Source organism: Caretta caretta, chromosome 26 (genome assembly GCF_965140235.1).
Source record: "Caretta caretta isolate rCarCar2 chromosome 26, rCarCar1.hap1, whole genome shotgun sequence".
Lineage (NCBI taxonomy): Eukaryota > Metazoa > Chordata > Testudines > Cheloniidae > Caretta > Caretta caretta.
This window is the reverse complement of record NC_134231.1, coordinates 7640000-7665605: the sequence shown is the minus strand read 5'-3', so window position 1 is coordinate 7665605 and position 25606 is coordinate 7640000. Positions and strand designations below refer to the sequence as shown.

The following is a 25606-nucleotide window of genomic DNA, read 5'->3' as shown; positions in this document are numbered from 1 at the left end:
TACATTCCTGATTTCCGAAGCACCAGTCAGTGGGACTTGAATCAGTGGGATCAGGTATCACCAGCACCACACGTGCGGCAGAAAACTCAAACACCACCACACACACACACGAACCGCAAACTCACAAGGCCTCACTTCATACCAGACTGTGTCCAAGAGATCTGGAGAAGACTTAACTTGCCAGACTAACACCACAACCGTTTGCAAATCACTGGGCCTGACCTTGCTTCCACTAAAATCAACTGGAACTTTGTCTTTGCTTTCAACAAAAGCAGGATCAGGATCATTGTGTCAGGTCTATATATGCCATATCAACAACAATCGTTTACCGAAAAGGAGACAATCCGGTCAACTGCAATGCCACACATTAACCAGCTTTGCACCAATGAGTGGTATGTGCCTAGACAAGTAAATACTTTGTATTTATGTAATGCCTTTCACATGAGAATCTCAACACACTTTACAAAGGTGGATGTCATTCTCTCTTCTACAGATGGAGAGATTGAGGCAGGGCAGTTGATCTGTAGCAGAGCTGCAGAAGAAAACCAGGATTCCTAACTCATGGTCCTGTTTTAATCACTAAACCAACAACAATGCCTCTCACCCACAGTGGATAAAATGTTCTTAGAGCAACTAAATTTAGCCAAAGCATCTGGAAATAAGATTTATGGAGGCACAAACTTTCACGTATCTTTCTGTGTATAATCCAAAACAGAACAAAACAGCCTCGTTACCCAATAATTTGATTAAGCATGTTTAAACTGTAGATTACTTGGCTGCAAAATGCAACCACTGCAGGATCCATTATCTCTCATTTAGGTCAAAATATCCAGCCCTTCCCTCCCGCCCCTTTCAAGGGAACATGATAACAGCTTCCAAACAATACACCCCGCTTCTCAGAAGGCGTTTCTGCCCTAACCACTATCTCACAGGAGAAGGCAGCGCCTTGCTTTCTCTGAACAAAGAATCACATTCAGTGCCTTTGCACTGAGCAGCCCTAAGCCTCATTACATCTGTCAACCGAAGAGTCACGAACTATTGTCTGGAAAGAGAACTATGTGCTGGAACTATCATCTGGAAAGAGAACTACAGTGACCATGCAGCTAGAGTTGGCATTTGCACTGGGGAGACCCGTTTGGAGAGCGCTTGGTATGCTGTCTGTTGCCAAGATAGAGCCCACAAACAGTGGCTTCATTTAAAAAAAATAAGGAACTGGCCAAGGAGCCCATTCTTAATAGGGACAAAGCCTTTTTGATGTTTGGAGGAAAATCTTTTGAAATTGCCCAGACATTTATGGCCGGGGGAAAAAAAATTGATAAAGAGAAGAGTTGTGTGTCAGATTTTTTAAAAAATTGTGGTTTGGGATCACGGAATAAACACGTCAGCTGGGCTTTTATCCTAAAATGATCAGCCATGAAATAGTTAACAATACTGATGTTCAAGGCCCCAATTCAGCAAAGTAGCTCAGCATTTGCTTAACTTTGAACAAGTAGTTCCCTTGACTTGGACTACTCATACGCTTAAACACATCGCTCAACTGCCACCGTGAAGTTTCAGAGTTAAAGTGCCGAGCTAAAAGGAAACCGTTTACACCAGTCTCGGACCTATTGTTTCAAGTTGGCTTTAGACTCAGAAAAACAGTGCATGTGTTACACTTGCATCACATTTTCTTCACAATTTTAAGGACCAAAACAACAACAACAGATTCCAGACTTTGAAGAAAGGGGTGATTCTGTGGCAAATTCTACACCTGCGGAATCAGGGAGCACACCTGGCCTCACATAACAGCGTCTGTTCAGAAACCAAGAAGAACTCAGGACCTGATCCGGAGCCCACTAATGTTGATGGGAGCATTTCCATTGATTTCAATGAACTACAATCAGGCCCTCTGAGGTGGGCAGCTCAGTTGACTCAAACTGATTATGCAGGAAAAAGTAATATAATGTCCATCTTTCCACGTCTAAAATATTCACGCTCATCATCTTTCCTCTCAATTATTTATTGCCAAGTGTTTATTTGCATTACCATAGTGCCAAGGAGCCCTAGTCATGGACCAGGACCCGATTGTGCCAGGCACTGTACAAACACAGAACAAAAAGACAGTCCCTGTTAATGCTATGGTTGCTTATACTGAAAACAATGGGTCAGATTTTGATCTCACTTACAGTGATAGTAATCTGGAGTAACGCCACTGACTTTGCTGGAGTCTAGATATTCACTTTGGTGTCAATGGGAGCAGAGTCTGGGCCATGAGGTGTAATGCTGGTATTACTGGACACTCCAAAGCTTATGTGGCTTTCACCAGTTTCTGTGACATTTACGAATACAGTTACCATGTGTACAGTTAGCACTGTGATCAAATCAGAGAGAATTCTTTAAATCCCTCCTATTCTGCCACTAAATGCATGTTTTGAGCAGCTCGAGGGCCTGTCCAGACAAAAGAACTTTACAGTCACAGCCCCTTTCCCTCCCCCACACAACTATGCCACGAGAACAGAGCGCCAAGAGAATCCATTGTAGGGAAACGGCCAAAAAAACAAAACCAGAAGTATAGACAGACAGTAATTACTGTAACTGCACTTACACTGGCTGAAATCCTGGCCCCACTGAAATTCCATTGACTTCAATGGAGCCAGAATTTCACCCACTAACTACAGAGTTGAATAATTTCATAGATCGGGAGGTTTATGATCATCTAGTCTGATCTCCTGCATAACACAAGCCAGAGAGTTTCACCCAGTAATTCCAACTGCCCCCCACCAACAGAGCTGGCTGTGGGGTTTAAAGTTTTGCTGGTACCATGTGCACAGTAATTTCTTATATTATTTTCTTGCATTCTAACTTATGTGTATCATAATGATGCAAAAGAGAGCCATATTACCTAGCTGCCAGTGTGCATTTTATTTGTGTGTTTTATTTTACATTTTTGTAATATGAAAAAATAATTATACCTTTATGTACTTCTTTACCAGGTTCTCCATTTCCTTTTGTTATTTGCACTCTAAAAATCCAATAGAGATTTTAAACTTAGTCAAAATAATTTCTCCACATTAGCACTCTCAGCTCATGCCTGGAGCAACAGGGCATGTGCCAGGCCAAAAGGGAAATACACTGGGGCCTGATCCACACTTAAAAGTTTTGCTACCATAGCTTTGCTGGCCAGGAGTATGAAAAAAATTACACCCCTAACCAACACAGCTATGCTGGCGAAAGACCCAGTGCAAAAGTAATTATAACACCAGATAAGGGCTTTTGATGGGTGTAGGTTATTTTGTTTGGGCAAAAGAATTATTTTGCTAGTATAAGGTTTGTCTCCACTAGCAGGGTTTGCCGGTATTGCTAGACTGTCAACTCCTTTCTAATGTAGAAAAGGCTTGGGATAGGCATGCGTGGAAAAGCCTGCACACTTCCCACGTACTCTGTGCAGGGCTCAAGCTTCTGCTTTTTCTTTCACATGGCTTGGGTAGGTAGCAACGACGACACATTTATATCAAGGTTTGACAGCCAGTACGTTGCCGCAGCAGTGAGTTGGTGAATGTCCTTCAAGCCCAAACGAAGGGGACACTCGGATTTGTCCACATCTCCCATGAGATGCCCTGAAGCAACTCAATCTGCACCAGTCTTACTGACATGAATCAAAACCCGGTGGGTGCGTGGCAGGGTTAACAACAAACGGTTTGCTTTGAGCGGTTGAAACGCTCCATGTGACTCTCCAATGAGCCTCAGTGTCGAAGTTGAAGGTAAGGGTCTTGATGCAGTTCCATAGAGGGTTGCGGGATTTTAATCTTGTCTTCGGCGGGTTCTGCAGGTCATCGTGCAGCAGGATCCTCACGTCTGCACTGACATGGTCAAGAAAGCGAGAGGTCTGAGCAGCTCTTCTAATCTGTGGAGGCTGGATGTGTGATAGGCCCATCACGGTGCTCCAGCCCACAGACCCTGCAAACCGCAACAACTGGCTCGGTATATTCTGAAGCTGAATATTGTGCACCAGCGTGGTCTCACAGCAGTGACTCTCAACTCAATAACGCTAAGCGCATAGAGTCAGGGATGCTCAGATCGACTCTAGTCGACTGGTTCCTGGGATCAAGCCAGTGCTACTAATAAATTATTCTTCACACTTATGGGATAGATTTTCAAAGGCACTAATGGGCTGTTGGGTACCCAACTCCCATTGAATATTAACAAGAATTGGCTGCCTAACTCTCATTTGAGCCTTTGAAAAGCTCCCCCTACCTAGCTAAGTATCTCAAATTTATTTTGAAAGGATAGCAACTATCACCAGAGCCATTCAACAGATGGGAAATGGAGACATTGAGAAAGGAAGTGACTTGGCCAAAGGTACACAGCAAGTTAGTGGCAGAACTGGGAATAGAACCCACAGACCAAAACAGCATAAACTTGCCAGTTTCCAAGGGGACTAAATCAACTGACAACATTTCTATTTATTTTTAAGGATGGCTGGTCTGGAGGGCTTCAGAGAGTCAACGCTGGAACAAAACCATAAATTGCATCTCTGAAATTTGAGGGTGTTCAAATTCCAAATCCAGATCAAATTGTAACTACTCTAAATATTCTCGATACCCCCTTAAGTAGCAAGATTCCAAAAGGGATCAGATAAGTTCTTGGCCGCAACGAGTTCCATGGTTTAATCACACACTGGGTGAAGGAGCATTTCCTTTCACTTGTTTGGAAATTCTCACTTTTTAATTTAATTCATTTGTAAATATGATAAAATCTTCAAGTCCTTTTAATTTCATTGAATGTCCCCCTGTGCTTGTGCTATGAGATAGGGGGAGCAGAAGATCGTTATCTACTCTGAGCATTCATTTATATATTCTTATGTCAAAAGGAAGTATTTTTTCACACAACGCAAAGCCAACCTGTGGAACTCTTTGCCAGAGGATGTTGTGAAGGCCAAGACTATAACAGGGTTCAAAAAAGAACTAGATAAGTTCATGAAGGATAGGTCCATCAATGACTATTAGCCAGGATGGGCAGAGATGGTGTCCCTAGCCTCTGTTTGCCAGAAGCTGGGAACGAGCGACAGGGGATGGATCACTTGATGATGACCTGTTCTGTTCATTCCCTCTAGGGCACCTGGCACTGGCCACTGTTGGAAGACAGGATACTGGGCTAGATGGACCTTTGGTCTGACCCAGTATGGCCATTCTTATGTCCCCTCTTATTCATCTCATTTCTAAGCTAATACAAGACCCTGATGCCTAACATTGTCTACAAGCTCAGTCAGACAGCAGCAAAGAGGCACTGTGCTCCCTCAACTTTTGCTCTTCATACATTACCAGTCCTCAACATATGCCCTGCATTCAACGAGAATTGGGCCTGTGTTTTGAACAGAGTTCAAACAAATAAAAAGGGAAGATAGGATCCTGGAATATCAGCCTCAGTGACAAACAGTTTCTAAGGCCATTGACCATTTCAGTTCGGGTCAACGCCAATAAATTATTACCACCACCTGATAACCATTCAACGCCTATGAGTTGGCGATCTCAGCCCAGTTGTTAATGGATGCTGGCATCTGCATCACAACAGATGCCCCTTTGGCAGTCTCAGCAGAAAGCAGAAGGGGAGAACGGCTCTACGAGACCGAAGTCTCCTTTTCACTCCTAGAGGTGGTCATGTCAGGGCAGGATTGAGACACGCTGGCAGCATGCCCTGTCACTGCCCACAGCATGCCTGTTCTGAGGATAAACAAAGGACTTCAGACCCGACGACTACCAAGCTGGCGTCTTTTATTAGCTCCAAATTCGCAAAAGGAATCTACATGCCATGTGCATTCTTTATTCATTTATCACCAGAGGCATCTGATTCCTCTCTCATCCCTGATACAGTGAACTTCCCTGCAAACAGGACACTAGACCTGACTGTTCCCTCTGGACAGCTCTCACTCCTATCTACAGTCTAGGCATGGGACCTAGATCCCAGAGCAACAGGTGGTTTATAGAACTGATTCGGTGGAAGTGTGCTATTGTGTTTGCAAGGTGCTTTTCCCCCCATGCCCTGCAGGGCTAGTTGCTGCTCAGATTTCAAAGAGGTGAAACACCCAGCTTGAAAGGTATTAATCTCTCAAAAATATGTTAAATCCTAGTGATTTACTTTAGCTCGGTCATTCTAATCCACAATATGATCTTTCTTCCACCGCCACATGATCATGGAAATCAGCAGGAGTTTTGCCAGTGTCTTTAATGGAATCAGACTCTGGCTTCTGGTCAATTTCTCTACCTAGCTTGCTATTGTCCAGTCTCTTAGGGACAGTGCCAAAGAGAAGGTCAATGCCCACCCAGAACACCAGCTTTTAAAGTTACCTGAAAGAACCCCACATGGACTTGTTTTGTCAGAATCATGGAGGGAGGTATCCTGAGATTCCTATGAGTTGATTGGCATTAATGCTTCACTGCTTTGCACATCCGTCAGCTTTTTACACCTGTGCAAAGTGGAAGCATGCCACTATGGAATCAGAATGACAGATTTCATACCCACAATGCACATGACTGCACAAGGTGTAATAAGGCAATGAAGAACGAGGGTTTCGGTACTACAAACCTAGGACCTGATTCTCATTTACACTGAGGCCACTTTATGCAACTCTGGGAAATTACATTTACACTCACTTTGAGACCACTTTATGTTGCCCGAGTGGTGTAAATCAGGTTTAGTGTAAATAAGAATTAGGTCCCATATATTTAAGCCATCCCAACAGCAGATAAAACCTCTTTCAGAACAAGATAGTTGATATCTGTATCTATATTTACTGCCAGGTTTCAGAGTAGCAGCCGTGTTAGTCTGTATTCGCAAAAAGAAAAGGAATACAATTATACAACACAAAAGGAATTTTGCGAATACAGACTAACACGGCTGTTACTCTGAAAAAAGAAAAGCTCACGAAAGCTTATGCTCAAATAAATTTGTTAGTCTCTAAAGTGCCACAAGTACTCCTTTTCTTTTTTATATTTACTGTGTGGCAGAAGTATTGGAGCTATACAAGACAGGCACCAAGCACTGAATTTAAAAATACCAATATATTATCGTTACAGAAAGATTAAAGCTCTAAGGTTGCCACGAACAGGAAACTTTTATCTCGGGTTTATCTGAACCATTTGTTCCAGCTTTTTACACCAAGTTAGCACTTTCCCTTCCAGATTGGGATCAGTTTTCTTTGCAACAATGCTTCCTACGATCACAAAGTGGAAAAGGACATAAATAAAGAATAATGTCCCATGCAGAAGAATTATTACATCTTAGGAAAGTTTTGCGTGAGTTCTTGGACACCTATCTGAAACCTTTAACAGATTACTAAAGTAAATTACATTTTTTTAAAGCACTTAATCTTAAATATGTGCAAATCAGCTTGCTTAATACCGTATGTATCATACCAGAAAGATACTTTTATCATTTAAACTGGAAGTGCATATTGTATTTGGGATGTACCCAAACCAAAGCTCTGGATTTGAACATCTTCAATCTTTGGAGCTGACCAAGAACTGGCCACCTAGAAAGTCATCTAGCAGTTCATTTTTATTTTTCAGTTCTATTAACGCAGGTTTCCTGGCAAAGGCACAGATACCATTAAAATATTTTAGGCATTTCAGCCATAAATTAAAAGCAGTGGGCCTAAAAATGCAGTCTTTGTTCTGTCAGCAAAAGAATAAATGTGTTTATGGTTTTGGACTAAGTCAGTTATAAATTTAGCTTAATGTGTTTGCTTAAAAAGGATATTTTCCTAGGGAATTTTAACTAAAAGAAATGTCAAATTAAACACTTGGGCAATAAGGGGACGATTCTCAAATAACTAATTCTTTGCTCGGACTATGGGCTACATAGCTCACGTGTAGAACTGGTTCATTAAACTTTTCAAATTTTGAAAATGAGATCAAATTTTAAATTTTGAAATTAGAAAAAAAAAATGGTTAAATTTTCCCAACCTCCCCCTTCTCCCATTTTTGACCCATTGTGGAACCACCTGAAATTTTAATTTAAAAAAGGGACATTTTTGTTTGTTTTTATAATAAATGCATGGTTCTTTTTTTCCAGCCAGCACCATTGGTGCGTTTCCTGAAGATCCCAGCGTAAGAAATTAACATACACTAGATTCATTCCCAGCCCTGTCACTTTTGCCCCCTTTTCTGAATCAGCAGTGCGGTGATTTTTAGTTATTGAATGGTTATAATTTAAAAACAAAAAGCTAGATGAAGGCCTGTGCTGTCCTACAGGCATAATTCATAAAGTGTTTAAAAAAAAAAAGGGCCTAAAATAGCTGAGATCTTAAAAACTGGATGGTAACCGACGATCAATCCCAATGATGGTTGAATCTGGTGATATTCTAAACGAAAAGAGACCTCCGCTGTGCATCTAGCTGTTCCCATCACTTCACATTGACTAAACTAACAGTCTAGGGTTCAGAGTGACACGCACAGTGACAGTCCTGGAATCTTATCACATAGGTAAAAAGTCAAACACCTATTTCACGGGACCGTTCAAGGTGAGTGTGTGTTAACTACTTACGCTAAACAACCTGTTCCCTCTTGTATTTAGCTGTGACACCCTGAGTAAGTTTCCCTGACCTACAGAAGAGCTCTACATAAGGTCAAAAGCTTGTCTCCCTCACCAACAGATAAACAATATTACCTCCCCCACCTTGTCTCTCTAATATTCTGGGACCGACACGGCTACAACACATGTTTAAAAATACAGCCAAGACTTGCCCTGCAACAGATATGTCCAAAGCCCTAGCACGCTTCAGGAACAGGAGTTAAGGACCTATCTTCAGATCATGTTCTATTTGGGCCCCATGACCCAGCTGTCCCTGTAGCATTTAGATTGTCCCTGCGAAATCCATCCCTATCCAAAAGCACTGGTCTGGGACTCAGGAGACACGGGTTCAATTCCCTGCTCCACCGCAGACTTTCCGTGGAAGCAAGTCTCTTAAGCTAAGTCTATACTAGATATTTTTGCTGGTATATCATCACTTAAGCGGTGATGTTTCTGTGACATTTTTGTGCAGGCAAAACAGTTACACCAACAAAAAAAGAGTGCTTTTGCCCATTTAGATTATTTTGCTCAGTGAACTGGTATATGCTATGCCTGTAAAAACACTCCTTCACCCCCCCCCCCCGCCCCAGTATAAACTGCATCTACAATAGGATACTGGGCAAACTTTTTCTATCGTAGACTAGGCCTGAGTTTCTTTGCCTCTGTCTCTCATCTGTAAAATGGTGACAGAAAACTTCTGTACCTGACAGGAGTGCTGTGAAAATAAATATAATAGAATCATAGGACTGGAAGGGACAGCGAAAGGTCAACTAGTCCAGTCCCCTGCACTCAAGGCAGGACTAAGTGTTATCTAGACCATCCCTGACAGGCGTTAGTCTAACCTGCTCTTAAAAATCTCCAATGACAGAGATTCCACAACCTCCCTTGGCAATTTAGTCCAGTGCTTAACCACCCTGATAGTTAGAAAGTTTTTCCTAATGTCCAACCTAAACCGCCGTTGCGGCAATTTAAGCCCATTGCTTCTTGTCCTGTCCTCAGAAGGAGAACAATTTTTTCTCCCTCCTCCTTGCGACAACTTTTTATGTACTTGAAAACTATTTTCATATCCCCTCTCAGTCTTCTCTTCTCCAGACTAAATAAACCCAATTTTTTTCAATCTTCCCGCACAGGTCATGTTTTCTAGACCTTTAATTGTGGTTGTTGCTCTTCTTTGAACTTTCTCCAATCTGTTCACATCTTTCCTGAAATTTGGCACCCAGAACTGGACACAATACTCCAGTTGAGACCTAATCAGTGCGGAGTAGAGCCGAAGAATTATTTCTTGCGTCTTGCTTACAACACTCCTGCCAATACGTCCCAGAATGATGTCTACTTTTTTTGCAACAGCATTATGCTGTTGACTCATATATAGCTTGTGATCCACTATGACCCCCAGATCCCTTTCCGCAGTGCTCCTTCCCAGGCAGTCATTTCCCATTTTGTACATGTGCAATTGATTGTTCCTTCCTAAGTGGAATACTTTGCATTTGTCCTTATTGAATTTCATCCCATTTAGTTCAGACCATTTTCCAGTTTGTCCACATCATTTTGAATTTTAATCCTATCCTCCAAAGCACTTGTAACCCCTCCCGGCTTCGTATCATCCACAAACTTTATATGTGTACATTAAAGATTGTGAGGCACTTATGATAATAAGGACACTATTAGACTGAGACAGTGACGCACACAGACATCCTGCTTCCTGTTATACGCAGTCAGTGGTTTGCTGACTATCCCAACAAATCTCAGCAAATGCAGAACTACCTACATCTTACTCAGTACAGTAAAAATTCTGCTTTTGCTGATTACCAGGTGGAAATGAACTAAACAGGAAGATAAATTAAGAGATTGACCCTGCCCATGTCCTTAATATATACTTCAAAAACACATTATAATAAAAAGCATAAATCATAAAGGGGAGAGGGAGGATTTGCCCATATATCTCCCCTTAAAAGGTTTACATTTGGGAGACCTGACTATTGTTTTGTTACTTGAGAAACATAATACAATAGAATCTCAGAGTTACGAACTGACCCATCAACGACGCACCTCATTTGGAATCGAAGTATGCCATGAGGCAGCAGGAGAGAGAGACACACACACACACACACACACACAGACAAAGCAAAGCAAACACGGTGCAGTACTGTGCTAAACATGAACTATTTAAAAAAAAGGGAAAATTTTATAAAAAGATTTGACAAAGTAAGAAAACTGTTTCTCTGCTGGTTTCATTTAAATTAAGATAATTAAAAGCAGCATTTTTCTTCTGCATAGTAAAGGTATTAAGCCAATGTTCAGTTGTAAACTTTTGAAAGAACCACCAGAACGTTTTGTTCAAAGTTATGAGCACTTAAGAGTTATAAACAACCTCCAATCTTGAGGCATTCATAACTCTGAGGTTCTACTGTATTTGAGAAACTGGAACCAGACGGAGGTCATGGATGCAGTTACTTTGTGGCACCTCCGACCAGTTGAACAGTTCAACCGCTTTCCTCCTGTACACAAATGCCTCGGTAGAGGGTTCTCAACCTTCTTCTGATCACACGCCATCTTAGCATTTTATTCTTAGAGTCTCCCCACCCACACACACACACAGGCCTGGTCTACACTGGGGTGGGGATTGATCTAAGATATGCAACTTCAGCTACGAGAATAGCGCAGCTGAAGTTGACGTATCTTAGATCGACTTAGAATCACTTACTTCACGTCCTCGCGGCGCAGGATCGACGGCCACTGCTCCCCCGTCGACTCCGCTTCCGCCTCTCGCAGTGGTGGAGTTCCGGAGTCGACGGCAGAGCGATTGGGGATTGATTTATCGCGTTTACACTCAACGAGATAAATCGATCCCCAATAGATCGATTACTACCCGCCGATCCGGCGGGTAGTGTAGACGTGGCCACACACGCAGATTTGGCCCAGCCATCCAGCCAAGCACAGTGAACTTCACCAAGTGAACTTTAACACAATAGTTACTGTAGAAAACCAAATTAAAGAACAATAGGACTTCCGAGATAAAATGCTCTGTGTCCAGCAGTGAAGAATCAGACCCTTCGTAGCTTTCCCTGTTTAAAAGTTGTGTTTTTATTGCTCTCAGTGTGGCAACCAATCAGCGTGACTCGTAATGCAGTTGGAGGAGAGAGTATATGTGGTTGTATTGTTGCACTGATATGTGCAAAGATGGTCACTTCTTCAGTGGCGTTTGTTTTTAAGAAGTTTTACCAAACAGAAAACTTTTTTTTTTTTTTAATTTAAATGAAAACAGTCTTGATCTGGAGTTAAAATATTTCCCTGGGCATCGATTCCAGCCCAAACACTGCAACAGCAGACTGGCAGGAGAGAACCAGGAAGTGAACCTGACTGTATTTCTATTTTCAAAGTGAAGCGAAGTCAATAAGCAGCACACAGGGTACGCAGCCATCCTGAAAAACTAAGGACCTAATTTTCCAAAATTGTTGAACACTTAACACTCCAATTAAAGTCAAAGGGAGGCGTCCAGCCTCTCTGAAAATCAGGACCTAAGTATTACAATTCTAGCAGCTATAATATCAGTTATTAATAACACGGAAGGAATTTAAACATTTTTAATTGTAACCTAACTCTGGCTCTCTTACAGTGCTGAAGTCTAAACTGCTTAATACTCTTATACACAATGAAAGTCTGTCTCAAACCAAAACAATCAATTAAAAGGGATGACTGTACAGGTTTTTTCTTTCCCTTCACTGCCACAATACAGGGCAAGAATGTGGTAAGCCTCCACAATCCAATGTTGCTACTAGCTGCAGAGAAGAAAATGGGTTCATTTGTTTACTCGGAAAAAGCAGAAGTCCATCACTGGCTATGCTTTTCCACATTTTGCCATGGCCACCCCAAGCAGATCAAGAATTAACTGGTTGTCAGGAAATGAATACAAATTAACTGTGTATCAGACTAGGCTTCAGAGCTGTGTTTAGTCTTAGCTAATGGATACAAGTATGAGACTAAAACCTCTCGTACACGAAGAACTCGATTGCTATTATTTTTTTCTATTGCGGCAGTGCCAAGTGACCTCAGTGCTAGACCAGGTCACCACTGCGCTAGGTGCTGCACAAACATAACCAAACAGAAAGATAGTCCCTGCCTCAAAGGGCTTACAAACGAAGTAGACTCAATGCTAGTAAAAGAATAATGTAATAGGTACTAATGCATAATACACTGCATATTTTGACCGACTGCCATAGTGTACGTGTTACCCACACACCTCCTGGGTGTCATGTTCTCTCCCATCTAGTGGCACCAAGACCACAGAGAGAGAGAGAGATAAAATGAGTCTGCTCTCCCACCTTAGCTAACAACCAATTGGCTTTTACCTCATGCTGTAGAGCGGGGTGCCCAACCTGAGCCGGAGAAGGAGCCAGAATTTACCAATGTACGTTGCCAAAGAGCCACAGTAATATGTCCGCAGCTCTTAATACGTCCCCCACCCCACTCCCAGCGCCTCCCGCCCACCGGCAGCCCCACCAATCAGCACCTCCCGCTCCCTCCCCATCGGCTGTTTCGTGGCGTGCAGGAGGCTGGCAGGGGGGAGGGAGGAGCGAGGGCACGGCAGGCTCAGGGAGAGGGCGGAAACGGGTGGAGTGGGAGCAGAGCCAGGGTTGAGCAGTGAGCACCCCCCGGCACATTGGAAAGTTGGCGCCTGTAACTCCAGCCCTGGAGTCGGTGCCTAGACAAGGAGCCGCATATTAACTTCTGAAGAGCCACAGATTGGCCACCCCTGCTGTAGAGGCTCATGCACTAAGCTCCAGAGGTCCCAGGTTCGATCCCGTCCATCGCCGAGCGGGGTCTGTCGGCGTTACGTATGCAACACCCATGAAAGGGACATGATGTCACGCCATCAGGACAAGATCAGCCAGTGAGAGTTCTGGTGACACACGGGCTATAATCTAATATGCTGGTGGAGAGCTTTGGGGGGCTGAGTTTCTGTGAAACCATGCAGTTCTCATTGCTGCCCACTCCTCCATTTGCAAGTAAGCACAGCTGAGATGATCTTCCTAATACATAGCTGACAGCTAACAAACTCAGCTATTTGTCCTAGTTTACCCCCAGATCCAAACAATCGGTAACAGAAGTAATAATTTGGCCACGTGGAGGGGACTGAAAGCGATTTCGAAAAAGAAAGGAGACCACACTAACCCTCTGGAAGGAAAGGAGCCGGGAAAGGAAAGGCCCCTCTCCAGCAACGAGGGCTGCTTTGCGCTGGAAATTACAGTTTAGGCAGCTAGGAGGAACATCGAAAAGAGATTCTACAAGCAAACAGCACAGGAGAACGCAGAGCAAGAATCGTGGTCCTCTCAGATGTTGGATCAGAGGCTGTGGATGAGATTTGAAAGGAGCTGAAAGGGAAGTTAAGGCCTCCAACTCCCACAGGATTGGTGCCTGATCTCCTCTGGCGCCTTTGAAAGTCCCAGCCTAAATGCCCGAATCTGCAATTGCTCCATGAGTGAAAACACCCTTGAAAATCAATAGCAGCTCCGCAGAGCAGAGCTTGGAAAGTTTCCCCAACACTTGCTCCCCCAAGGACACAGCCTACTAACCTGGGTTAAACACACCTACATGTCACACTCCTGTAGCCAGGTAGATTTGATTTCCACTGGCACATCTTCACCCAGTCTTGTCTTGCATGTCTTTGCAGTGCCCCTCTGTTGTTGCTGCCCTCTCGCGGTCCTGGGCATGCAGGAAACATTTCGCTTCCTAGCCCCTCCTCTCAAACTGGTCCCTCTGCTCCTTCTCCCCTCTTCTCAAAAAACCAATGCCTCAGAAGCCACCCGGATCCTCACATCCTCCCTCCACCCTGTCAAAAAAGCAGGATTCAGTGGCTTACTCCCTGCCTCCCACCTCCCTTCCTGTGAAAAAACACAGCAACTCCTTCCCGGAAAAGAATTAGCCAGGCTTGGGCTGGTCTGCTCCATCCAGTCCTGTTAAACTTAAGTTGCTCCACTCTATTCTTCCCCTGTTCCCTGCTCCAGTCAACTGCCAACCCTAGGTACGCAAGCACGTGGTCTTTAAAAATCCCTCGTCTAGAAGATGAGAGAAGCATGCACATCGACTTAGTTCTCCAATATCCTCCAGGCCCCCTTTTTTTTAAATCCTTTTCCCCGGACACCTGCACACAAACCTGCCCTTTTAACCATTCAACACAGATTTCATCCAAACAATGTATGGCACGCACAGAATACTTCTGCACCACTTTTACTTTAGGTACAGCCATAGATCCTGAAGTATATGGTCAGTTTCACTTTTGTTGTTTTAAGGCCACTGGGAAATTATACCTTTTCATCCAGAAGAGGGAGGGAGGGAGAGAAAATCGTTAAGTCAGGGAGCTTGCAAGAAAACAATCACATGTTCCAATAGAACAATTAACACAAAGTGTACATTTCAGAATGATGACTTGGTAAAAACCAGTGCAGGAAGGTTTAAGGTGTTTTTGGAACAGGCTGTCGTCATGCAATTGAGAGTGTTTAAGAAAACCCGTGTTAAAAAAAAATTAGCCAAGAGACAGAGCAGCAAACACAACAGGGCTTCATCGTGCTCCCATTACAGTCTGAGGTATGGGGAGGGTCTGCCTTTGACTAACCTCCTTAGGAGTAGGATCAGACCCACAAAGAAAGAGACAAGCACTTAACATGATCTGCTTCCCAATTTCATGCACACAAAAATGACTCAGGCCTTCTCTACACACAAACTTGCACTGGTTTAGTTAAAGGGGTGCAACCCCCTCCGCACGTGGATACTTCTCTTCCAGTTCAAGAATGACTCAGTCTTGTATACACACAGGATTCGCTTTGGTTCAACGTAAATCAGTTTAATTGAACTGGTGCTGATTTTGTGTGTGGACTCTCTTATATCAGTTTAAAACTGATTATAGTGGTTTAGCTTGCATCTGTACATTTACAAGCACAAGAGAAACCGATATAAACCAGGTCTAAACCAATATAAGAGAGTCCACATACAAAAGCTGCACCAGTTCAGTGAAAGTGGTTTAAAAAAAAAATCACACCATTAGATATATCCATACAACTCTGTGTGTAGACCAGGACTTATGTTCAGTGTAGCTTAAACCTTTCACTAACTAATTTCAGCTAAACCCAGAGGTGAAAATAAGCCGGTACGCCCCCGTACAGCGTACCAGCAAGAGCCGGTGCACCGTACTGGGGCAGCCCGGCTTCCCCAGGGGGCAATTTAAAGGGCCTGGGGCTCCCAGCAGCGACTGGAGCCCCAGGCCCCTTAAATTGCCTCCAGAGCCCCGCTACTGGAGCCCTGGGGTAGCAGCTGCAGGGCTCCAGCAGCTATTTAAAGGGCCTGGGGCTCCCCTGCTTCTACCCCCCGGGCCCTTTAATCAGCCACTGGAGCCCTGCCGCTGCTACTCCAGGGCTCCGGCGGCTATTTAAAAGGCCAGGGTGTTAGAAGAGGGGAGCCACGGGCCCTTGAAATAGCCCCCAGAACTCTGGGCTGCTGCTGCTACCCCGGTGGCGGGGGGCACTTACCTTACAGGGTGGGCTGGGGCTGGCTCTGACCCCCTCAACCCCGCCCCTTCCGGGGGCCAGAGCTGGCCCCAGAGTACCAGTAAGTCACTCGACTTACTTTCACCCCTGGCTAAACCGAAACAAGTTTGGTTTAAACTGAAATAATAATAATAATAATAATAATAATTTCCATGCAGTATTTTCCACCAATTTAACTAAGCTGATTTAAAAATCACACTGCAAGTTCAACCAGGGCAACTCTGTGTACAGATAAGCCCGCAGAATTTGATATGCTTACTCAAACTGGAGTTAGGGGAAGTTTTACCCAAGTCAGAGTTGCACGATCAGCCCTTAGAATGCACTCCTGCAGTTGGATCCATGTGGCCTGATCCTTATATCCATTTAAAGCCCCAGCCAAGGATCTGGTTGCAGAATTGGGGCCTTCACTTAGCACGTTCCAGTATCTATTGTAAGCATGCAACAAGTTTAAACAGATCTTGAAAACGAAAGTGAACTTTATTGTATATCAACAAAGCCTCAGCGATGGGATACTATTAGTAACATGAAACAGTTTTAACAATAAAGCCGGGACATGCTGTGATACTGCAGGGTCATGCAAAGCACAAAACACACTCTCAGACCACTCTGCAGAAACCAGATGCAGTTTGAGCAATCGCCCAATCATGATGACCGTCCATATCAGAAGTGATCACAACTCAAAATGTTGCCCAAAATAAAAATTAATGAAATCTCATTCTGCTGTGCTCTCTTACCCTCTGTCCCTGTGCATTTCTGGTCCCATAAATCATGAATGTAGTTGGCAGGCACGGGTTTACATTTGAAAAATTACTGCCATTCCTAAAACATGATGCAGCAGATCGTAACTCAAATGCGTACATGGTCATTCCACAGCATGAATACTGCTCTTCTATAAGGAGAATAGTTCCAAGCCTGACTCTTCTAGGAGGTAAGAATATTGCACTAATTGTCTAAGAATATTGTCTAATAGGTCACGATAACAACTAAAAGTAATTATTTGTCATTTTACAAAGGTGTATCTATTTAAAAAGAAGACATCAAAATTAAAGATGCTGGATTGACAGCCCTGGAGACTGAAGACTGCTACCTACCCAGAGGTATTATTAGGCTCTGAAGGATTCGATTTTCATCGATAAATGTTGATTTCACTGAACACACACAAACCGATGAAAAAATATTTCCATCAATAACTGAAATTTACAGACAGGCAAAGAAAGAAAAATGCTGCTTGCGAACTTATTCAACTTTGATTCAGGGATATTTACTTGGTATATTTTGACACGATACTGACGTGTGTTCTAATAAAGCTTAACTTTTTGAAGTTCTCAATGTCGGCTGTCACTAAAGCATGATGGTCTGACTTCCCCATAATTTCCCATGATTGAAAAAGATTAAAATACATTTTTGTAAATGCTTCAAACCCACAATTCCGTGCAACTGTGGAAAATTTAAATCGATAAAAATCTTTAAAAATGCTTAAAAACTAACACGGATATTTTGTGTCAAATTTATAAAAAATTAAAATTCAAGTTCCATGGCCCTTCTGTTGTGATAACATGGTAAAGAAGCCTTAATGCAGGTTGTCTCTTCTGAGACCCACCAACTCATCTCACACAGACCACAGAAGCCCCGATCCTGCATATGCTTAACTTTAAGCATGCGAGTAGTTTCAATAGAACTACTCACATGTGTAAAGTTAACCACATGCAGAAATCTGTGCATGACTGGGGCCTTACCATCAGATAAATACAGTTACTAGTATTAGCTGGATTCAAACTGGTGACCTTGAAGTGAAAAGCTACATATCCGTTATGATGAGCCATATGCATAACAGCCCTATACCTTTCGAGCAGTCAGGTAAGAAGAAATGATAAAACATGACATTTATGTGGGACATTGTTCTCACTGGTGAAGTTATTCAGGCATGATTGCTGCAAAAATAACAGCAAAGGCAACAAATATGTCACGCTTTTGGGCATATGACAAAAACAATCCGTTTTACTGCAGATAAGAGCGAACTCATTTACAATCTCACTAGAGTTCATTTCATAATCAATTTTTTCTGATACTCCAGATTTGGGAGGATGGGGGGACGAGAGGGGGGGGTTAAAGTTAAACAATTACAGTAATGCATCCTTACTGCAACTTGGTCCCAAGAGAAGAGTGCCAGGAAGGGGGTTATTAGTGCCTAATGTGATGGTGATTGTGTGATATGGAGACCCGTCCACGCAAATCTCACCTGAGGACACCAGCTCATTCACTGAAATAATCAAATAGCTGTGGGGAATGGGAGAGGGGAAGCTTTGGCCAGGGGTACTAGCACAAATGCCAATTTTTACACTCACAATCTTTAGTGAGAAAGTAGTCTCTGCAGAACAGAGCCCCCCCACACACACACACACACGTTAGAGCACTCTCACCTGCAAGACATTAACTGTAAATGGGTTTAACACACACTCACAGTAAACTGCATAATTCTAAATTTACAGATTTCAGCCCTTCATCCCTCTAAATATGACCCTGGTAAGATCTGAACATACTTTGGACCAGGGAGTCTAGGTAACGTACTTCAGACCTGGTGCCGAAATCGCTAAGCAATCACCTCGGGGTCACTGCAAGAAGTAAAAGAGGATTAATGAAAGAAAATATAGTGTGATGATTTAAAGGAAAACCTTTCTGCAACCCAAATGAAATACTGACATTGAAGGCTAAATGCAGACCTATGTGTACTGTCTCTTTAAACCAGAGCTTTGGAGCTGTGCTTCGGCTCCGCTCCAGCTCCAGGCAAAAACCTACAGCTCCACTGCTCCGGAGCTGCTCCATGGGCTGCACTCCGAAGCCCTGCTTTAAACTCTTGAAGCAGACAGCATAGTTCAGTCACTACAAGGAACAGTTCGTTTCAAAGCAGATAATGAGAGCCCGTAACAACAGTACTATTGACTTACCTATTGCAATATGGGAAGGACGCATGCAACTCAAGCATCCCTTTAATTAGATTCCTGAGACAGCACTGAGGACATTAAAACAAGAGCAGTTATCTCACGCGATTAACTCAAAAAAATTAATTGGGATTAAAAAATTAATCGCAGTTTTAATCACACTGTTAAACAGAATGGAGCCCTTGTTGGCTCCATGATATTTCTCTCTCCAGCAGAGAAAGGAATAATGCTATGGACTTCCTTTGTCACAAATTTATCATTTTAAAATCAATCAGATGATGAACGCATTACATTAAGAACTCCAGGCAGTCAATTCCAACTCCTTTCCATACAACTTCAAACAAACTAATCTAATTGCATATTTGCATAATACAGATACACTCACTAAAACACACTTTGCAAATGACACACTCTTCTGAGGAGAGCCCGAGTCCAAACCGAAGAGGTTATTCTGCCAAACCACTGGAGGAGACTGGTCACAAGAGTCCAGGAAACAAATCTTTGTGTACTGAAATTTGCACAAATCAAAGGATGGCACTGGATCACAACAGTTACTTTTTGGGGAACTCTTCACAATGCTGTTGAAATTTGCAGAGCCCCATTTGACATACACGCACACGTCATTAGTGTAATTTCAAAAACACAGATTATTCTCTACCAGCCATAATGTTTCTATTCTATCCTCCGAAAAAAAAAAAAAAAAAAAACCCCAACCACACACAACTTTGATCCTTTCGCTTAGCCACCAGCTGGAACATGGCCCAGGCAAGTAGTGAATGAAAATTGTTACTGTCTAATAGCCTAAATGATATGAACTGGTGGTCTCAGCTCAGTTCCTCATCACAAACACCAGTAATTAGCACTAATAGGCACCCTTGTTGGAAGTCTTACCAAGGGTATTAAAGTATCCTCTCGATAAGAGGGGACGCCTTAAGACTGGGATCCTCAGGGAGAGCATATTGGTGGGAGAAAAAGTTAAATGCCCCTTCTGCCACCTCTTCCCTCTTGTGCCAGCCACAAGCACTAAAGAAAATCTCTTAAAGCTTTTATTATGAAAGGCCCAGCTTTTGCAAACACTTGGGCAGTACTTATCTTTACTAGTACAACACACACAGGCGCCCGCTTCTTCCTTTCCCCGGGGGGGTGCTCAACCCCCACTCAGCCCCAGGCCCCACCACACTCCACCCTTTCCCCCAAGGCCCCACCCCTGCCCCGCCTCTTCCTGCCCAATTCCACCCCCTCCCCCAAGCATGCCCAATCCCCGCTCCTCCCCGTTCCCCCAGATCCTCCTGCACGCCGCAGAACAGCTGATCACGGCGGGCAGGAGGTGCTGACAGGGAGGGGGAGGAGTTGATCAGCAGAGCCACCGGCCGGTGGGAGACACTGGGGGAGAAGGGGGGAGCTGGCTGCCAGTGGGTGCTAAGCACCCACTAATTTTTTCCAGCCCTGGAGCACCCACGAAGTCGGCGTCTATGACGACACATCGCATTGGTAAAATTAAACATGTTCTGTAAGTGCAGGATCGGGGCCTAGGTGGAAAGCACTTGACATGCGCCTCTGTAATCCATTAGCCAGCCAGATATGAAAGCGAGATAACTACTCCATGCCAAGTATAAGCATCAAACATCGGCTCCTTAAAGAAAGCACGAATTAACCCTGTCAAATGTGCTCGTGAAATAGACGAAAAAGCCAGAACGCTATGGACTCCATGCCCAAGTAAGGGGGAAAATAAGAATCTCCCCCTTTATATACCTGTCTGGGAACAGAAATAAGCACACTGCACACCTGCTTTCTCCTCCTGTGTCAGGAGATGAGGGAAATGGGCAAAACCCAGGCTCCCCTCCACCTACACACAGGCCAGTGCAGCTCAGCCCTCTGGGAAAATATAGACCAGCAGCAAATTAGTAACCCCTGAAACATGAAAGAATTGTGTCTGTGTCACGCTACCTTCCAAGGCTGTTTCTGAAGAGGAGCTCTCATACTACGCCTTGCGCAGGAGTGTGCCTAAACTCACAATCTAGTCCCAGCTGTTTGGGTGAGGATTATTTTGTTAACCTGGCATCATTATACCAGTTATCGTACATTCTGCAGGATGGCAGCACTCAAGCGACCCTGGTAATCCCCAGACACAATCTCCCGCACCACCCAGGAAATATACGGACGTACGAGAGAGCCCAAGTCATCGCCAGCACAGAAAGAAACAAAGTTCAGGGTGCGCAAATGTTACACACCCTAAAAGTTACCACGGGAGAAGCTAGATAAGACGGTGCTGCGTTTAGTAACTTTGTTAAGCCATAAAACCACGCCGCGGCCCTGATCGTGCAGTGGGCCAGCCCCAGCACTCATGTGGAGCCCTTTCGAAGTCAGTGGGGACTTTTCGCAAGTGCACATGCCCTATCCTGTGCAAATCAGTGCAGGATCGGGGCCTTGATCCCTTTTAACAAGCGGGCGGAACTATGCCAAACAGCATCACAACAGCAGCCACGCTTTGCACTTTTCAACCATCCAATTTAAAACCTTCCCCCACAGCAACAAGTTTCCCAGGGGGGAAAGAAGATCTTGCTCAAACAAAGGCTGCAGGGTGGTTTGTGTCATTCATGGTTTCCTGCTGGCCGCTCTTTTGTTTTCTCAAGGGTATTTTCTTCACCGGCTCAAAAGTTGTGGCTTTCAGTTGATCACGTTCTCCAAAAAAAAAAAAAAAAAAGGGGGGGGGGGGGAGAACCTCACAAACCATTGCAGCAGGTGCTAAGCTTGTCCTAAGAGGTAGAAAACCAGTGAGCTGTAGCTCACGAAAGCTTATGCTCAAATAAATTGGTTAGTCTCTAAGGTGCCACAAGTCCTCCTGTTCTTTTTGCGAATACAGACTAACACGGCTGCTACTCTGAAACCAGCATTGCACGATTATTTTTAAATGCCAGCAAACAGGCAGGGCAGATGGTAACAGACACCACCTCAGCTTTTGCAGCTCATCTCTTCACTCCCACTTCCCTATACCACTCTCCAAAGCTTCCTCTCCCCAGAACATTGCACAGCCATACTCTGTCCTCGGTACCCCATTCCCTTCCCTATATCCCATGGGGGCACGGAAGCCGGACACCGCAGCAGTCTCTCCTGTCCTTCCCCATCCTGAGATAGCCTTTGGAGACAGCCCTAGAGGCAGACTCAAGTCAACAATTACCCCCAAAACAGGGTCAGTCCGAAGGCAGCAGACACACTTGCATTACTGCAAAAACCAGAGCAGTACAGAACGGAACTGGACCCGGATCACGCTTGAAGTTAAATAAAGTCCCAGGGAATATCAGCAACTGAAACCTCCAGGCAAAGACAAAGTGGGGTAGGAATTAAAGAGGACTGAGAAGGTAATCCAAATGCAGTCAAAAGAATTCAAAGGAGGAATTTATAGGGGGTGGATGGGATGAAATCAAAAGGCCCTGAAGGGGGTGAGAGAAGGAATTTGGGCTGGGGGTTGCAGTGGGGGGTCGGGGAGTGTTAGGGTTGGAAGGGGACTGCAATGGGGCAGAGGGGGAGTGTTTGGGTGGGGGGGGTGCAGTGGTGCAGAGAAGGAATGTTTGGGTGGGGGGGGTGCAGTGGTGCAGAGGAGGAGTGTTTGGATGGGGCGGGGTACAGTAGGGCAGGGGCAATACAGTGAGGACAGAGCACTGGGAAGTGGGGGAGCCCCAGGGGGCAGTGCAGGAGGGGTGCGGTGGAGCAGGGGGTGCGGTGAGGCGGAGCGGGAGTGTTTGGGTGGGGGGTGCAGTGGGGCGGGGGCAGAGGGGGAGTGTTTCGGGGGGGAGTTCAGGGGGACAGTGGGGCGTTCAGTGGGGCAGGGGGTGCGGTGGGGCCTGTGGGAGTGTTTGGGGGGTGCAGTGGGGCGGAGGAGGAGCGTTTAGGGGGTTCATGGGGGCGGTGGCATGGAGGGACAGAGGAGGAGTGTTTGGGTGGGGGATTCAGGGGGGCAGTGGGGGGGAGGGGGAGTATTTGGGTGGGGATGCAGTGGGACAGGGGGAAGTGTTTAGGTGGGGGGCTCAGGGGGGCAGTGGAGAGAGGAGAAGTGTTTGGTGGGGGGTGTAGTGGGGCGGAGGGGAGTGTTTGGGGGTGCAGGGGGTGCAGTGGGGAGTGTTTGGCTGGGGGGTGCAGTGGGACAGAGGGGGAATGTTTGGGGAGGTTCAGGGGGGCAGTGGGGCGGGGGAGTGTTTGGGGGTTGCAGGGGGTGCAGTGGGGCAGAGGGGAACTGTTTGGGTGGTGGGTTCTGGGGGGCAGTGGGGCGGGGGGAGTGCTTGGGTGGTGGATTCTGGGGGGCAGTGGGACGGAGGAGTGTTTGGGGGTGCAGGGGGTGCAGTGGGGCAGAGGGGAACTGTTTGGGTGGAGGGTGCAGTAGGGCAGGGGTTGCGGTGGGGGAGTGTTTGGGTGGGGGGATCAGGGGGGCAGTGGGGTGGGGGGAGTGTTTGGGGGGTGCTGTGGGGCACAGTGGGGTGGGGGGAGTGTTTGGGTGGGGAGTTCTAGGGGGCGGTGGGGCGGGAGGAGTGTTTGGGTGGGGAGTTCTAGGGGGGCAGTGGGGTGGGGGGAGTGTTTGGGGGTGCAGTGGGGCAGAGGGGTGGGGGGAGTGTTTGGGAGTGCAGGGGGTGTGGTGGGGGCAGTGTTTGGATGGGAGGGCTTGGGGGGGCAGTGGGGTGGGGGGGAATGTTTGGGAAGTTCAGGGGCAGTGGGTAGTGTTTGGGCGGGGGGTGCAGGGGGTGCGGTGGGGCAGAGGGGGATTGTTTGGGAGGGAGGGTTTGGGGGGCGGTGGGGCGGGGGCAGTGTTTGGGTGGGGGGGGTTGGGGGGAAGTAGAACTGTTTGGGAGGTTCAGGGGCAGCGGGGCGGGGGGAGTGTTTGCGGGGTGCAGGGGGTGCAGTGGGGCGGTGGGGGCAGTGTTTGGGTGGGGGTGTAGGGGGTGCGGTGGGGCAGAGGGGGCAGTGTTTGGGAGGAAGGATCAGGGAGCGGGGGAAGCGTTTGGGGGTGCAGTGGGGTAGTGTTTGGGAGGTTCAGGGGGCGGTGGGGCGAGGGGAGTGTTTGCGTGGGGGGTTTGGGGGGGCAGTGGGGCGGAGGGAGGGTGTTTGGGAGGTTCAGGGGGCGGTGGGAGTGTTTGGGTGGGGGGTTTGGGGGGGCAGTGGGGCGGAGGGGGGGTGTTTGGGAGGTTCAGGGGCGGTGGGAGTGTTTGCGTGGGGGGTTTGGGGGGGCAGTGGGGCGGAGGGAGGGTGTTTGGGAGGTTCAGGGGGCGGTGGGAGTGTTTGGGTGGGGGGTTTTGGGGGGCAGTGGGGCGGAGGGGGGGTGTTTGGAAGGTTCAGGGGACGGGGGAATGTTTGGGGGTGCAGTGGGGCGGGGGGAGTGTTTGGGTGGGGGGGTTTGGGGGGCAGTGGGGCGGTGGGAGTGTTTGGGAGGTTCAGGGGGCGGTGGGAGTGTTTGGGTGGGGGGGTTTGGGGGGCAGTGGGGCGGAGGGGGGTGTTTGGGAGGTTCAGGGGGCGGGGGGGGTGTTTGGGGGTGCAGTGGGGCGGGGGGAGTGTTTGGGTGGGGGGTTTTGGGGGGCAGTGGGGCGGGGGGAGTGTTTGGGTGCGGGGGTTTGGGGGGCAGTGGGGCGGAGGGGGGTGTTTGGGAGGTTCAGGGGGCGGTGGGAGTGTTTGGGTGGGGGGCTTTGGGGGGCAGTGGGGCGGAGGGGGGTGTTTGGAAGGTTCAGGGGGCGGGGGGAGTGTTTGGGGGTGCAGTGGGGCGGGGGGAGTGTTTGGGGGGGTTGGGGGGCAGTGGGGCGGAGGGAGGGTGTTTGGGAGGTTCAGGGGGCGGTGGGAGTGTTTGGGGGTGCAGTGGGAATGTTTGGGTGGGGGGTTTTGGGGGGCAGTGGGGCGGTGTTTGGGAGGTTCAGGGGGCGGGGGGAGTGTTTGGGAGAGGGGGGCAGGGGGGTTCAGAGGGGCGGAGGGGGGCACAGGAGGACGCCCCCGCCCCGGCGCGCACTCACCGGCCCCGTACTTCTCCCGCTTGGTGGGGACCCAGCGGGCCATGCTGGCTGGCGGGCGGCCGGGCGCTCCCCGGGCGGCGGCTCGGCTCAGCGCGGCAGCGGCCGCTCCTCGGCCCCCGGCCCCCGGCGCTGCTGTCTCGGGCTGGGCGCCCCGGGCTGCTCCGCCATGTTAGGGGCCCCGCTCCGCTCCCGCCGCTCGGCAGCGAACTTCCCTTCCCGGCAGCCGGGCGCCTCCCCCGGCCCCGGCCCCGGCCCCTCTCCCCGCCCCGGGAGCGATCACCTGCTCCGCGCCCTCCCTCCGCCCTGCGCCGGGACTCGGGTCGCCCTGGGGCCGCCCCGGGCTCGGATCTAGCCCCCGCCCCAGCCCGGGCTCGGATCTAGCCCCCGCTTCTCCCAGGCTCGGATCTTGCACCCCGACCCCTACCTAGCTTTGGCTCCCCTTTCTCTGAGCACTACCCACCCAGCCAGCCCAAGCTCGGATCTAGCACCCTCTGACCCCGGGCTCGGACCTCCACCTCGCTCCCACTATCCTCCGGGCACCTACTCAGATCTACGCCCCCCGCCCCGACTTGGGCAACTTTCCGGCAAGGCG

At 47.1% G+C, this 25606-nt stretch overlaps 1 protein-coding gene across 3 annotated transcripts in view; it reads right to left on the bottom strand.

Annotated features, from left to right (window-relative positions):
• DOCK5 (dedicator of cytokinesis 5) overlaps positions 1-25260 on the bottom strand; it is a 134214-nt gene extending 108954 nt beyond the window's left edge. Inside the window, exon 1 of one of the 3 annotated variants that reach the window (XR_012666138.1) lies at positions 25015-25260. Coding sequence is in view for 1 of the 3 variants with exons in the window: in XM_048829101.2 (XP_048685058.1) it covers positions 25015-25057 (43 nt within the window). In the remaining 2 variants the exon portion in view is untranslated. The remainder of the gene's footprint in view (positions 1-25014) is intronic. The other 2 variants (XR_012666137.1, XM_048829101.2) reach the window with 2 other exon arrangements.
• Positions 25261-25606: the final 346 nt, after the last annotated feature.